At 46.3% G+C, this 16462-nt stretch overlaps 1 protein-coding gene and 1 long non-coding RNA gene across 2 annotated transcripts; one reads left to right on the forward strand and one right to left on the reverse strand.

Moving 5' to 3' along the window:
* Positions 1-6195: 6195 nt before the first annotated feature.
* On the reverse strand, positions 6196-6609 carry SMIM34 (small integral membrane protein 34). The gene has a single exon (XM_074860766.1). The coding sequence runs from the start codon at positions 6607-6609 to the stop codon at positions 6196-6198; it is 414 nt and encodes a 137-aa protein (XP_074716867.1).
* Positions 6610-11815: 5206 nt separating this feature from the next.
* Positions 11816-14261, forward strand: LOC141939135 (uncharacterized). The gene is made up of 3 exons (XR_012627480.1): positions 11816-11986; positions 12543-12674; positions 13534-14261. It is a non-coding gene; the product is annotated as an uncharacterized LOC141939135 (long non-coding RNA).
* Positions 14262-16462: the final 2201 nt, after the last annotated feature.

The following is a 16462-nucleotide window of genomic DNA, read 5'->3' on the forward strand; positions in this document are numbered from 1 at the left end:
AACAGTTTTCCTTCCCCCTAACGCAGTGGGAAACTCTGAAGTCAAAAAATGTCTGAAAATTAACATGGCCAGCGGGGTCTAACTCAGCTGTCTGGATGCTCTCCTTGCTGAGGCAGATGAGTGATGGGGCACATCATCTTAGCAGCATCACATGGAGAACAGAAGTCTGAAAATTTGATATAAGAAGGGTATATCCCCAGAATGAAGCCTATGTGGTTTGTTAGCCAGTTGCAAAATTATGGCAGATTCAGACTGTACACAGACGAAAAAAAATCCTTGAATATGCAGTGCCTATTCATATGAGAATACAACATGAAATAATATTGACTCATCTCCATTACCATTTCACAGCGTGGTATACCTTTCTCTTTTAGTGTTAGCTTTTGTCCTTAATAAATGTATACCAGGAGCATAGTGGTATACTGACATGAGTAGTCCTACTGGAGTTATTGGGTGCTTATTAGTTTTGAAAAGTTCGGGTTTAGAGGCCTGATTAGGGCCTGATTAGGGCCTGAGGTCCCCCAAAATGCTGATTTAGAGACCTCACTGTTCAAGAACTGGATGTAAAGTGTCGAAAGAACTATCAAGAGGTGCCTGTGACAAGCATCCCACCCATGACACCCACTGGAACTGCAAATCATATTTCCTGTTACCTAAATTGAAGGTGTTTTTTCCTTGTCTGCTCTCCAGAGAAGATTTACTTAATCGTGCATGAGATGGAGATGATAGACACAAAAAGAGCATGTTGCTTTTGGTACTCTTGCTTTCAAGCTACCTTCTGATTGTGAATGGACGCCAGTAGGAAACAAGGCAGGGGAATAACCGTGGTACACCAGTAGGAAACAAGGCAGGTGTCCCTGGCTACAGAAGTGAGGTAGGGCTTCCCCTCTCCTTCCCCATTCTCTCCTGCCTCTCCAGGCTTGTCCCTGAGGCCTCCTGGCTGTGCCAGGCTAAGGATGGCTCTAACACTGCCTCTTTGTCCCTCTCAGACCTGCCCCTGTCACCAGTGGCGAGCAGCAGCTCTGTGCTGCCATCCCCCACAAGCTGCCCACAGGCTGAAAGCTGTGGTGCCCATCCCATTTGTGTGCTCTCAGACTGCTCCATGAGGCAACCCAAAGCACAGCAGCAGCAGTCAGGAGATGCACTTCAAAAGCACAGTCCTCTGAACTGGCCCACCCATGTAGGTACCACTGGGGCTGCCCAGGAAAATTAGTCTTGATGTTCATCAGTTTGGACCCCCTATAGTGAACAGACGTGAAACCGTTGCTCTACCACTCCAGGCTTTTGTGGTTTTGCAACATCAAGGCAAATGCAAAGTGACAAAGACAGCCTGGTGCTATAGGCTGAGCACTTGTCTGTGCTTTCATGTGCCGATGCAGGGACTTTGCAAAGTGGATGAAGGAGGTGCAAACCATCCTTTCTGCTTGCGAGGCCTTAGGCACAGGCAAGGTCTGTGTTACTGTATTGTGGTGCTGTCCCAGAAGGGCATGGTGATGCTCTTATGCTGTCGGGTAGCATCACCATGCCTGCGTCTCTGGATGGCCCTGCCTCCTTAAACCCCCATGAACTGGTCTGAGACTAACTGATTATGAAAATACCAATGATAATGCAGCTGATATGTAGAGAGATGGGAGGGATGGACTGCTTTCATAGCCTTTTCAGAGTAACTATTTGAGAAATGTATTATCCTCTGTCCCATATATATAGGACATAAACCCACCTGTTAACCTGCTTTAAAAACAATTATTCATGGTCCCAGCATCTCAACATCATTTAAAAAACTTGAGCAGCAGACATAAGGCAGTGGGCTGAGATGCAAAAATATGTATTTTATTTCCTGTGCTACTGTTAGGCTACTGTGTTACTTTTTGCCTCTTTTCCCTCCCACCACATGTCTACATAACCAGTGAGCACATCGGGGCAGGGACCTTTCCAACCTTTGTAATTTTAGACTTCTGAGATTCCCTATCAAGGCCACACAGTGCAAAATTTCTGGGCATAGCCCCTGCCCCACAAGTGCGTTTGGGATCTGGGAGAAGGCACTTCTGATCACTCTTACCCTTCAGTCATTGCACTGGAGTCTCCTGCTCTTGCCCTGCTGACCTACCAGCAAGACCTGCCCCTGGCAGTAAGGTAGTGCCCTGAAGGTTGGGGTTTGGGCATCAGCGTTGGGACCACCTGTCTTTCTCCACCACCCCCAGTGCACTCAGCCATTGCAACGCAGCACCCCACATGTAGGGCACTGGCTGTGGGTGGTACCTGCCCCCCGGGGTGTCTGTGGATGTGGGAGGGTCGGCTCAGTAGCACAGAGAGCGTTTCACAGGGATGCCCAGGCTCAGTGGCCTCCTGTTCCCCCTGGGAAGGAGGTGGGAGGACTAGCCCAGGCCTGCTGCCAGCTCCTCCATCACTGCCTGGGTACACAAGAGGGGGCTGAGCAGTGACACACACACTCCCCCCATGCACTTTTATGGTGCTTCACCAAATTTCATTGAACCACTTTTAGCTAAATAACAAATTTACCAATTACCATGAACAAAGTCCCTATTAATGAGGCAATTAGGATACCAATTATCAGTTACATACCAATTACCCATTTCAGTAGTAATTATGTTATTAGGTTACCAGTCACCACATTCTATATGCAAGCTAAAAATCATCACAAACCTTTTATTTCAAAATGCCAGATAAAACCATAATGAAATACAGAACATAATGAAATACACATAAACAGTATGCATGATGTTAGGCAAACAGTGGATGCTTTTACTGCTGTATTATATTACATGTAGCAGGCAAAATTAAGTTGCTAATTTTGAAATTTAACATTTTATTTTTATCTAAATAAAATTTTTTGTAAGTTTGAATTATTTCTTTTTCCAAAACCAACACTTGAAAACATTATTCTACAGGGAATTTGGTTCTCTTCCAGTCTTATATGGAGTGAGAAAAATTAGGATTCTTTTTCTAACAAATAGCATACTCAATTTAAATAATCTATTTTCCCTCCTAGCTGTCTGATGAAGTCCTGAACACTAGCTGAAGTCCCATGCTAAAGTAGTATTTCTGGTGTCAAATGAGACTTTCCAAAAGTGTGTAATTTTAGTTCTTGATCCACGATGGAACCAATAAGAGAAGCACTCACCAAAATCAAAGATGGCCTCAGGATGGAAACAGAAAAAGGTGGAAACTTCAGAAAATAAATTAAGCCAATATGTAAAGTAAGAGCCCTAAACTTCTCAGAACAGAGCTAGTACAACTGCTGGCAATTTCCCCCAAACACCACCTTGTGAAAACTGATGAAATTTGGTTTCCAGCATTACAGACTCTCTGCCAAGGTTGAGCGTATCAGCCATTCCCTTGGTAGCATCACAGTCACAGCTTCTGCCTAACCACGGCCACTATTTCAGGTAGAAATACTTGGCCATCTATTGCCTGGATTCTGTATGAATGGGATATCTTTAGGAGTTCAAGCTTTTTATCAGATGTGGTTGAAAGTGTATGTAGACACATATGCGTGTCCCTGAGGTGGGGAAGGAAAAACATAAGGGAAAGCTTCAAGGCCAAGGGGTTGGCATAGAGCTGAGGGGTGTGCCTGGGTCTGGGAAGGGGACAGAGCCATTAGCTCCATTACCTGAGTGGGTGAGGTCTGATTTTAGCTCTCAATACAGGATGTAGAGCCCCTGCTGCAGAGTGAACACAGGGAGAGGGAGGGCTCACCTCATCCCCACCCCAGACTGCTAGCAAGAGCTCATTACCTGTAAGGGTGTGAGCAGTAATGGGCTCGTCCCCAAGGGGACACCAAAGGGGATAATCAGTAGACTTCTGTCATACATCAGCAGTGAATTAGTTTTCAGAAGCTTGGTTTGCAGAGAGGCAAAGAGCACTTCCCATGGCTGTGGACTTCACCCTCCAGCCTGGTGCTTCCCTTGCATCAGCCCATCCAGAAAAGCAGCAGCCACTGCTGCAGGAGGTGAAATTTCACTGCACAGAACCTAGCATGGGTGATGGATGTCTGAAACCTGTATCTAACACTCATGATAGAAAGAGGAATTTGACTCTGCTTCCTGACACATTTGCATGACTGGAAAAAATGATAAACTGGGTCTACAAAGCAGGAGCAATTGTCACTACTGCTAGAAGTCAGACTAAAGTCTCTTGTCAATGCTGGCACTGGGCAGAAATTGATCCTTTTCCAAAATGGTCAGTGATACTCGCCACCTTCTGGAAAACACCCATGCTGGGCAGAAGGAACAAACCTGGAACTGCAAATGTTTTATCTACCTTCAAAACACCTCTCATTTTTCAGATCTGAATAGCTGAGCTGAAGCAACGGGAGCATGGCTACTGAGTGCAGTCAGGAGCAGTGAGCATAAACAGTGGATCCTGGCTCAAACCGCGTAGTTATTAAACCAGACATGGTAACGAAGCCAAAGGCAATGGAGTCCAAAACTAACTCAACTGCCTAATTGGCCTCTGCTGGAGACAGTGTCTGGGGAATATGCACCTGTCCAAAAAAGGACATGTCTGTGTTGGAAAACTGAATCTCTGGAATTCAAAGAAGAAGTGTGGAAAGCCAAGAGAGTGGTGTGGATTTCATCTTGGCTATCAGCTGGAAGTATCAGCCTTGGAATATGTCTTACAAGCTCAGGCTCTGGAAACTCCCAGGATACGACCCACATGAAGTAAATCATTTCCAGGCAGTTGGCTTGGACCAAACTGGCAAAATCCCACAATAATACTACTATATCATGGCAGAAAAGGATACATAAAAACAAAAGAAAAAGAAAGAAATCACAGTATCAAAACCTGAAGCTACAGATAGAGTAAAAAGCTGTTTAAGAAAAGTTAGGAAATAATGTTTTCTAGGGTATAAAATTATGGAGAACTTTTTTCCTAACAGTAACAAAAAGCAAACATACAAAGCAACATAAAGGAGGCTGAGTGGAACCAGCAAGACCCATCCCACAGGCATACAATTTGATAGGATTTCATAGGATTTTGCTTCAGTAACAAAATGTCTTAAAGATCTTGGAGTATCTGCACCACCAGTTTCCAACCATTTTGATTTGCAGGCTCCAGAGCTTTTTCCAATGAATGCGTGGACCAAGTATAGCAAGCTGAAGCCCACTGCCAACGTTTGCCTCTCCACAGTTGCCCATCCTGGACCCTTGTATGCCAGGGCTCTACAGAACATGGTTTGAACACCCCTGAGCCATGTGATGGGAAAACCCCTCCTTCTTGTGTCTGCTGAGGCTTGGTGGCCTGCAGAAGACACCCTAAAACTACCACTGCACCCCTCTGCTTACTGTCTACCACTCGAGGAAGCAGCAGCAGCTGAGGGCTCGGTGGGTTTTCATGATGAGGGGGTTAGCAGTAAATACTGAGGGAATTTGTTGGGGATTATCGACTCAATGGTGGCACAACCCTGGGGGCTACAGCTGTGGCTTGTCAGCCCCAATGTTGTCCAGGTGGGCCCTGGGAGGGAACCTGAAGAGATGTCAGGATGTCTTGGCCCTCCTCATTGTCCTGGACTTTGGTAAAGGGCTGACATGCAGGAAGCGAGCTGCTGAGAAATGCATGACCACTGTCAAAAACCCACTGCAGACCAAGCCTGCCAAGCGAGCAAACAAGTCCAAGTCTGACATGTGCCTCCAGACGCTTGAAATAACCTTCCAGAAGGGCTGGGCATGGGTCAGCTTGCCTCCACCTCTGTATGACCAGCATAGCGGTGAGGGTGAACACAGAGGCTGTAGTGGCTGTTTCTGCTTTCAGAGTGTGCACCCAATGGGCTCACTGGTAGCTCCAACCCCCCAAATAAGTAAATGAATAAATAATAACAGCAAACAGGCACACCAACAGTGCCCCAGCTGGAAACGTACTGGCCCTGCTTGAAGCAACAGCATGCAAAGGAAGGCCTTCCATTCTCCCAAGAGGCAAGCCACAAAAACATATGATAGAACAGCCATAAAAGAGCTAGGCCAGCAAGGACATGATTTCCAGCCTCTTCTCCAACGGCCTGGGGCTGAAATAACACAGGTTGCACTCGGGTACCTTCACAGCTGCATGTGGGAAGCTTGCACAAGACCAGTCTGCATTTGTCCAGGCACAGCTCCTCATTTCTTGCTTTCATGAATGAAAAATATCCCTGTTTAGGCTCCATATGCACAACAGAATGATAATAAAAAGAAACCATTTTCATACATTCCTCAGGACCGTGTCTGTGCTTGGCACCTCAGATCCAGGGTTGCTTTTGCCATCCTGCCTTTGCAGTTCCAGTAAGGCGGTGCTGTTGATAATTAAAAAAGTGTCTTTGCTCTCCTTTCCTGGAAGCTCCACCTTGCTTCTCTGAGGGTTAAGCTTCCCAGAATAGAGATAGTCAATGTAGTTTTCAGGCTTGCTGGAAACAATATTGCTGAGCATCATGACAAAGAGAAGAAAGCCAAAAAAACCAACGATGATGAGGATATAAAACGAGGCCATTATCTCCTCCTGCATCTCCAAGGCTGGGTTGCTGAAATTATTGAACCGAAGGTTCTTCTTCTGTTCCACAAACATGTGGAGTAAATTCGGCAAGACTGAACTGCTGTTTGTGTGGTTGCTGAAAGCCATCTTATGCTTCCACTCTGTCTGCAAAAGCTAAGCAAAACAAAAGAACCAGCTTAGCTAGTTAATGCACACCTGCCCTTTCGTGTCTTCTAGCTCAGGTCCTTCACACCGTTTCCTCTCCTCTGCTGTGTAGCTAACTGCACTCAGCTATCCCCTAGCTGCACGTCTTGCATGCAGGGAGCCATGGTGAAAGTTGGTGGCAAGTTAGCACAAGAATTCAGAGAATCAAAAGCTGTTGCTCTCTGCATGAACGACGTGCATGTACATGCATGGGCACATACTACTCCCTTAGGCTGACTTTGTTTTGCTGGTGACGTAGCATCAAAATCAGGACACAGGAGTAATGCTGCCAATTCCAGCGACTATCTCAATGGAAACAGGATTACTCATTCTTAGGTACCAGTATAATTCAAACAATAACACTGCTAAGGGGAGAGGAGAACAGTAATGGTATTATAGCCCTGGCTCCTGAGTGGAAGGGCCGTTCACACTAAATCATCCACAGTAAAACCTGCTGAATTGAAAAAGAGCTGTGGGAAGGAACTAAATGAACCCAAACTGATGTAAGTTTGTTATCTTGCTGAGAAAGAAACTTGAGAGAGAAATTATCTTCTGCCAAATTATGTTTTTTGAGGTTGTCTTCTCTTCCTCTATGAGCTTTTTCCAAAGTCATTTTTAGCACAAGAGAAACTTAAATCATTGCCACTAAGCAAACCATTAAATCCTTCCATTCTGAAAAATCTCAAGATAAAAAGTTTTGACTCCATCTCCCAATCCCACATCCAAAAAAAAAAAAGCTTTTTCTTTTGACAGCAATGATTTTCCAATTTTGATACAAATCTATGTATAATTTTTGGTTCTCCGAAATCCCCTTCTTTGGGAAGTGTGTGATAATCTTAGAAAAGCTTTGTGCAAATCTGCCTATAAGGTCTTGCCCAGCTGTACATAGAAGCCAAGAGTTTCATACCAAACATGCAACTTTTGCTAATTTAAAGTCATTCACTTTCCCTGTTGCAGTTTTCCTTGCTTTTCAACCAGTGCTGATTAACCTGTGTAGCTCTCCCATTGCAAAAGGTCTGTACAAACTGAGGCTGCAGTCCCACATATTGCAACAAGAGCTCTGGTGATTTAAAATACCTGAGGATTTGATCTCTCCCTTTAAATCTCATACAAGAAACCATTTAAAGAGCTAGGTATGAATAACAGAATAAAAAACACTGAAAAATTTCTGATGGAGCCTAGAGAAAGGTCCCTCAGAGCAGCTCTGCCTTCCAGTCACCCCAGAGACATTTAGTAGTATTAAAATAAGGGTTACCCTTGGAAAAGATAGTGGCCTGAACCTCAGATCAGAGCTCCCAGCATCCCTGGCTGGCAGCCTTCTTCCCTTTCTCATCCTGCTGCAGGCACTGGTGGCAGGAGATGTTCTATCTTCCCTCCTCATGCCTCACACTGGGATGCTCACTACTCCTGACTCAGGGAAGTCGGGCATTTCCTCTCTGGTCCAGCTAGGATGAGACCATCACTGGACCACTGAAGTGCCGATTGGGTGTCTGAAATTGCCTGAACATCCTGGATGATTAAGGTTAGCTATTCCTGGTTAGGTTTCCTCCTTCTTGCAACTATTACCTTTTAATGAATGTGTTTACCCTGCTGGCTGGGTTGTGACTGGTCTGCCTGGAATCTATTAATAGCCAAATAACCACAACGGGCGGCTGCGTGAGTTGAGTGTAGAGCTTACATGGGATACACTCACAGAGGTGTGAGGAGATTTACAACTGCAGCACAGGAGCTGGAGATACACCAGGAAATGTAATTAATTGCATCAACAGTGGGTGTATGGGACCACATGGTTCAGGTAGAGTATAGGTTTTCGCTAACCAGGATTTTTTGGTCTATAGAGAAAAACAGAAAGGCAAGATTCCTTCCAGATTCCAAGCCAGATACAAGTAAACTGCCTGTAGATTACAAAACTCCTCTTCTCTCCGCCCCAGCCCAGTCTGGCTACATCTACTTGTCTGCAGTAAAAATCAGTGATCACAGTACTCAGCAGAAGTGAAATCTGTCTTGGTGTTCCCCTTTCAGAGGGCACAACCTGAAAAAAGTGATCTATACTTTGGCTGAATACTAGGTGAAAGTTTTATTCTGAAAAAGAATAACTGAAAGTAAATTGACTTCCTTAGAACAAGATTTTCTCTCTTGTTCCCCAAACCCACATTTCCCTTCTCTGCCTCTCCAGCCTATTCTGCTATACTGGCTGCCCTGGGTTTTGTGGCTAATGCTATGAGGAGCTACAACACATTGCAGAGGACCAAAGTTCGGAGATACACCAGTGGTCCTTAGTCTTCTTGATAGATGGAGTTCCTAACTTTCTGCAATCTCACTGCAAGAAAACCCAGACAACCCACCCTCTGCCCACCCCTAGACTATCCTGTACCCAGTTGCCGCAACTATGCTCATTTGCTATCATATAAAAGTGAGGCTAAGCTTTGAATGCTTTTACCCGTGTTTATTATTTCCAGTGCCTACCACTGCCTGCATTTTGTCGAGGGGCTTCTTCTGCACTCATTGTATTGCTTTATGGGTCACCTCAAGCTCTTCTCCAGACCCCTGGAGATAGGACAGTGGCTAGATGGACCATCCCTCTCACGTTCAGGAAGATGATCTCAGGTTGGGAGCCACAGCTCCATGCTGCCCCTTGGAATTTCTTGGCATGGGCTCTCCAATTCTTGCCACCACTGGAGTGGGGCTGGTCCTTTAGTGATGTGTACAAATTGTTGGGTTTTTAAAATTGAAAACAAAAGCACAGTGTTTTGATGAGCAGTTCCTCAGACACTGCTTTCTAAGGAATACAGTATTTTCTGTTCTGGAACAGTGAAACTAGTTAAATGTTGGACTGGCACTTAAAATATCTGCAAGTGTGGGTATCGCTGAGCCATGTGCCACTTCACTACATTAACATCTTGCCTGTACAGAAAACATGGGGGGGGAGGGGGGCGGCGAGGGGAGAATATGCATTTATGCTTTTCTAACAATTTTCCCTCCCATACAAAATAAAACAGAAAAACAACACAACAGGTACCAATCCCCAGAAAACAGTACTAAAAGGCTTGATGCAAATGACATAACAAGCCGAAAAGGCAGAGTATTGCCCGTTAACTTTAATGGCTGCCTAATTTTCCTCAGGCCTGGCACACAGCACACTGAGGATTTTTAACCAGCAGGCTGTGGGGGCCAAGCACAAGTGCAACACCACTGAAAGGCAGAAACTGAGTATTCACTCCAAAATGAGAAAGAAGTCTAGGGTAGCATCTGCCTTTAGTGACAGCTAGGGGAAGGATTAGTGGCTGCCGTTGTGCCACACCAGGCCTCTAGGAGAGAGAAAACAGTCTTCAGATGGCTTTGTACAAATAAGGCCTGTGTATACATGCACACTCACACACCACACCCCCCCTAGACAATGCTGGAAAGATACTGGGATGCCATATCAGCACTCCTCCAGGCTTCCAACATCTGTATCGCTACTTTTTCCTCATCATCATATTAGATACACAGGTTAGAAATCAGCCTTTTTTTCCAGGATGGGACTCATCCCCTTTCTACCAACTCCCCTCTCCACTGCTTTTCCACAACCTAACGATTGTTTTTCCATTTTGACCATTTTCTCTGTGTGTGCAAAGGTGTGTCCCACACACATCAACTAGAGATACACATCACTATTGTCCGTCTCGTAAGTAGGCATAAATCCATGCACGGAGATATGTGTGTATAAACTTCTCCTCTCCCTACACTCACATGCTAAAATATAAAAACACCCACAGAGCTACATGTATAATGTCATATCTAGCTAATTTTTTTTTAAATTACTGGTAGCTTGAATGTTAAACAGAGCTGATTTTCAGAGAACAACACTTTAAGAAAAAAAAAAGATCCAGTAAATATATTCAAAATAATGGAAAAATTGAAATGAACATTTAAACCAGTGCCTACTTATCACTATGCAGAGGAAGTTGCAGACACCCCAGGCAGCATAACAAAGCTATGAAATATTGTACCTATCAAACAGCTTACTTACATGCAGACCTGGCTCTGTCCTGGGAGCAGCACCTCTTTCAGCTGTCAGGCTTGCTCCCAGCTGACCAATGCTTTTAACTATTTAAGGAGCATAGGAGAGGAGTGGCCTCTGCTTCTTGCCTCTAGCAAGTAATCACAGGCACATTATGCATAAGGGAGTGTCAGCAAAGCAATGTGGTAACAGGATACTATGGGCCTATGAGGCTCCTACTACATGGGGGCTCCAGGCAAGTGGCCGTATGTGTTCCCTTATCATGTAGGGGATGAGAATAACATGGATGAGGACTCAGTTGTCTCAATACTGGGCAAAATAAACCGTAAAGGCTGCTTTGGGAGGGTGCTGGCCACTGGACAGAGCCTGTGTAAGAGTAGGTTGTGGGCCTGAGGTGATTTCTGGTATCATAGCTCTGTCATTTTTAAAGTCAGCTACTCTCAGAAGTGGGAAAGAAAATATCAGTGTCCTAGTGCCCCCCAGATGTTTTTGGCTGATGCCACCCCGTCACGCCAGGGGAAACAGGCTATGCAGTTGTCCCTCCTTGTTCAGTGCACACCTACATCCCTGCTCATCCTGCTTTACCCTTGTGGTGAAAGGATGGGGAAAGAAAGTAGCCAGGAATAGGAAAGAGGATGCTGGATGAAGCAACCTTGTTATCTTTCCTCTTGCGTCCTCCTGCCCCAACCTCTTATATCCTGTCCTGCCAGCTGGGCATGGGTGTTTTATTCCATTCATACACCCTCTTCATGGCAAAATAGCACAAGTTATACCTCTTCACAGCCAAGTCCCCTTTCAAGACCAACACATAACACCAGCTGCGACTTGCAACATCTCTAATTTAACTCATACTTTGCCATGGGGGCCACAGATGACTGCTGGCGTGGGATTACTTTGTGCAACCAGAACAACTGAAGGCAGCTGAGGGAGGAGGAGAACTCAGGCTAAAGCCAGCTAGTTTTCCTTCCGTGGAAAGCAGGAGGGAGGGGGACTGTTAAAGGCGAGGGTAAGCAGGGCCCCACATCAGCAGGGTATGTCTGCCTTCGGGAAGCGACAGCAGCTATTGCTATTAAATTGTGGCCAGACAGATTCATAAATCTTGCTGTGGGACTCAGTTCAAACTACTAATTTTTTCACAGGTCTGATCTTTGCTGGATAACACGCAGTGCTTTGAAAGTATCAGCAGCTTGTTAGGCAAGCTACACCTTTGGCTAACAAACGCAGAAAAAGGAAGAAAATCAGCAGGGAGCTACTGATCGGAGGAAAGGAAACCTGAGGACTCCCAGGCAGAAAGGATGATGGGGAAAGAGAGGTTTGGTAAACTCCCTCATGTGCCTTCCCCCATTCATTCATGTATAACCCCCACTGCTGCCAGACTGCCAGAGCTGTTTTACAGCTAGCCCCCAGCTTTCGGAGAAAAACGTGGTGCTAAGAGTATTACTGGTTTAAAGTCCCCATCCCTCTAAGAGCCAAAATCCAGAAGGCGGCACAAAATGCCAGCAGGCCTGTCTGTCTGGCCTTGCACCAGGCAGAGCCAGAGACCCAGGCTGGCTGTGAATGAGCGGCAGGACACAGCGCTGAGCCAGATGGAGATGCTGGAGAGGGCCAGGGAGCAGCGTAGCTGGGTCAGCGTGGCCCTACAGCATGGCTAATTAGCCAGCTTCTCTGCAGGGCTTGTCAGGTTAGACCCAGCACTAGACTGAAGTTGCTGTCTTGTTTCCAGTTTCGGAGGAAGTGTGGTCAGGGCTAGGGAAAGGTGAGCCTCATACCTTGTCCTTTTGCCCCATCAAGTATAGCTCCTTTGCAGCTCCTATCCCCACCTATTTGGAGTGTGGAGATGGAACACTCACCTGTTTTCATACCTCTTCCCTAGATTTGATGGTATTTTTTTTTCTTGGAAACAAAATCAAATGGAAATGTAAAAGGATCAACACTTACAACAAACCCCTTGGTGATGATGGCCATCTGATCACCTGCACAACACAGGCTCAAGCATACACCAAAGGTAGGATTTCCTTCACTGTCTGGGACTCTATGGGGAGCTTTCCTACTCAATGGGGAGGGGCAGCCCTCAAGAGGAGCTTGCTTTCTAATGACTGTGATTAGTGTCAGCCTCTAACCTGATGATAGTAAAAGTGCTGCAAGATGGACTCCCCCCTCAGTCATACCAAGGCAAAAGATGCAGGATTCGTGCTTCCCAAGGCAGGGCAACAAGGATCCCATTCACCCAGAGGAAGCATCCAGATATGATTCCCAATAACGAGAACGAAGGAGCTGGGGTAACGTACATGTCCAGGTGAGAGGAAGGGCAGAAATTATGGGAGTGTGTCACAGGACTGGATCCCATTGCAGTGTGGATGGAGAGAGGCATGCAGCCTCAACCACGTCCCTTGACCAGGAACAAGCACCCAGCACCTGCTTAAGGGTGACAGCCTCCTTCCTCCACCCACAGCCCTGGAAGTCTGTGCAGGCGCCAGGTGGCACCTTTTTTTTAAAAAGGAATGAAGGATGAGGGAACAGGTTTGGAGCATGAACATAACAGCAGGGCCAGAAGAAGTAATTCTGACAGTCTTTCAATGAAGGCTTATGGACCCCAGAATAAGCTGAGAAGTTTCTATCAGCTTTATAGGAGATAGGCCAAGGCACATCAGCTGAGGATCTGATTCTCTTATTACTGAAGTCTCATTTTTTAAAAAAAGGTAACATAAGGAAACAATACACATCAGCAAGGCTATTTTAGTCATTTTTTTTCCACAAATGTTGGATTTTAGAGTGTTGCCAACTCTATAGTGAGAATCAAAGCCCTGGAGGTGTTTTAGGAGCTGTTGGAAATTGAACTAATCTCTATGCTTCCCCTCTTCCAGGACCAAGGACACCTGCAATCACATGAAGGACATGAACAAGACAGGCAGACATGTCTTTAAAATCCGGTGGGTTGGAATGAGCCAGGAACAGAAGATTTATTGTGCTATTGAAGTGCCTGGACAAGCCCAGATGAGCTTCAGACTTGAAGCATTTCCCATGCACACTTTCCTCTGCAGTGTGCTGGCTTGTTTTCCATGCCCTCACCCCCATGGGATATAAGGTGGATCATGTCTTCAAGTGATATTTCCTGTTGAGCCAGGGCAACCTGCCTGCCTTGGAGGAAGTGGGATGAAGGAATGTCTGGATCTAAAATGAGTGACAGAGCGTTGTTCACGTGGCTGAGTCCTGCAAACAGACCACACTGGTCATCGGGGACAGTTGGGTACTAAACAGCCAAACCCCATGTGGTTCCTTGCACACTAAGCCCTGTGACTTCCTCAAAAAAAAATCTAGGTCATGCTCTGACGGGCATTTTCTCCAGGAATGAACCATCCCCAAGACAGGGATGCTGAGGGGTGCCCCTTCCTCAGCAATCCTGCTGGGGGTTGCTGTTGGCTGGAGAGCCCCAGGGTGTCTCTGAAGCAGGCCTGGCTTGCCCATGAGGCAGGGGCACAATGCCCAGGAGGCTGGCACGCTGCTGCAGCACTGACAGGAGACCTGCTCTGTGGGGAACTGGAGGATCCATGGCTGAAGGAGAAATATGTTGAGTTTGCAGAGTTAGGCAAGAGCTGGGGAAGATTTGTCAGAGCACTGAGCTATTTTATGTAGAAAACCCCTTCCTAGGACCCTGGTTGGGCAGAGTGATAATCTGCCATGTCCTTCTTCCAGCTTCCTCTCGGTGCTGGCTGAGTCATCTTGGCTTCCTAGAAGAGACTGGGAAGGGGCACTCACTTGCAGAGGCTGAGGGTGAGGGCTGCAGGTAATGGCCCCAGTGCAAGGCAGCACACATCGCCTCTCGCGCAGGTCAGACCATGTCATGAATTGCATTGCCCAAGTTTCTGTGGCTGAAAATGAGCCAGAGCTTTCATTTTGCTGTTGCAATAACAGGCCTTGGGCTAGTCCTTGTTATCTGCTGACCTGTTTCTCTCTCTCCGTGCTCAGGTGTAGGTGTGAGAAAAAGCTCGCCTGAATCCTTGACTAGTTTTGCAAAACACTTTCGCAGCCCTGATTGTACACTGGGACTAAGTGGAAACAGCATGGTGCTGGCACATCTGCTCAGAAGTCTCTGCTACATGCCCATGCATTGCACTGCAGTCACATGGCTTTCTCCTTCTTAACTGTTTTTTCCTACAGGATCTTTAGATATTCCCAATACTCCTCAGCAATAAGGATGAACCCTGAATAGCTACTTGCGCATTAAATACATCAGATGAAAGAAAAGAGCTTCTGCCTTCTGTGAGATACGCAGTGTGAGTCAGATGGCAAAAATGATGATATTAGACATTGTATTATGAGTGACAAAAGTCTCAGGCAGTTAAGGTTAGGCTCTTTGTTTCTTTCTTCCTTTTTTCTAGCTTTTCCAACATTTATTGGCTGATCCTTCTAAATGCATTTAGCTATCTCAGTACTCCAGTGTAGCAGACCTTCACAGCTTCTGCTGCTCTCCCATTATCAGACTCTCCCTTTGCCAGGAAATCTAATTTTCTAACACTGAGTGCTGCTGCTACACCACATCACCAGGAGGCAGCTGTAGCAGCCAGCGTCACTGGGATCTGTCTTCTCGCAGCAGAATGCACTTCAGACAGACATTGCCAAGCACTGCAGACTCATCCGTGCTTCATCACTTGATTCATTTCACGTGCAGGCTGTGCCCAGATGTAACTGCTTCAGGAGTTGGTTGTCTCAGAGCCACACCAGGTTTTGCCGCTTGTGACTCACCTACTGACAGTAAAATTCTGGATATTGCCCTTTAATTGTACCTGTGAAGCAAAAAAGATCCACATTTATTGTGGTCCGAGGTTCACGTTTTTGACTTCTGTCCAAGCACATGGTAATATGATTTGAGTAGTATATCACCTTCAGGACAGCAATAAAAGCAATTGCCACTCCCATCCTGTGCTTCACATCCTGTTTCCACCACAGGCTACACATTAAGGAGCTCTCGCCGGGGACAACATCATCCTGGGACAACCTGAGCCAGCCTGCAGCAGCGGCTGCTGGTTGCTGGTGACACCAGAGGATGAGTGGTGCCCTCCCCACAGAAGAAGGCAAGCTGGAGTGGGAAAACCAAGTGCAGTGGGACACTGAAGACTGGCATAATCTATGATGAGTGCTGAAAATGTCTATGAAACTTCACAAGGACCTTCTTTTCTCCCATGTTTCACTCCTGATTGCAGTCAGCCATCAGAGTAGGTGGAAGAAGGCACAGAGAAGCCTAACAACACTGGAAGAGAAATCGTGTTTGCTGCCCTGTGACTGCAGCCACTGGCAGAGATGCAGCTGTGGCAGGGCGGTTACCTTCAGAGTGTTACTTCTGAACCATCGCTGTGATAAGCTTCTCAGACATTGACCTTGAGTTGGACATTTCTAAAACCATAGGCTGGGCAGCTGGGAACAGCTGTCTGGGATCTGCCCATAATGTCCCAAAAATGGAAGAAGGAGGTGCCAGCAGAGGAGAAGTATTTGTGTAGGGCTGTGATCTAGGGAGGCACCTGGTTATGGCCACATACGATGGCAGTGGGCCAGGCAGTTTGACAGGTTGCCCCATGTTGTCCCTGTCACTGTAATTGCCTGTTTCCTCTTCCCCCTCCCCTAAAGATTTCTAGATAAAATGTGTTAGCCTGAACCATCTGCACTGGGGTTTAATGTGTTTCCTCAGAGCAGGCCAGGAGCATGCACCCATGCAGCTGGCCACCAACTGGTACACACTGGTCTGGTCCCTGCAGTAGGTGCAGGCTTGCCCTCCTTGTTGAATGGAAACTGTAATGT

The sequence above is a fragment of the Strix uralensis genome, chromosome 2 (assembly GCF_047716275.1).
Source record: "Strix uralensis isolate ZFMK-TIS-50842 chromosome 2, bStrUra1, whole genome shotgun sequence".
Taxonomy (NCBI): domain Eukaryota; kingdom Metazoa; phylum Chordata; class Aves; order Strigiformes; family Strigidae; genus Strix; species Strix uralensis.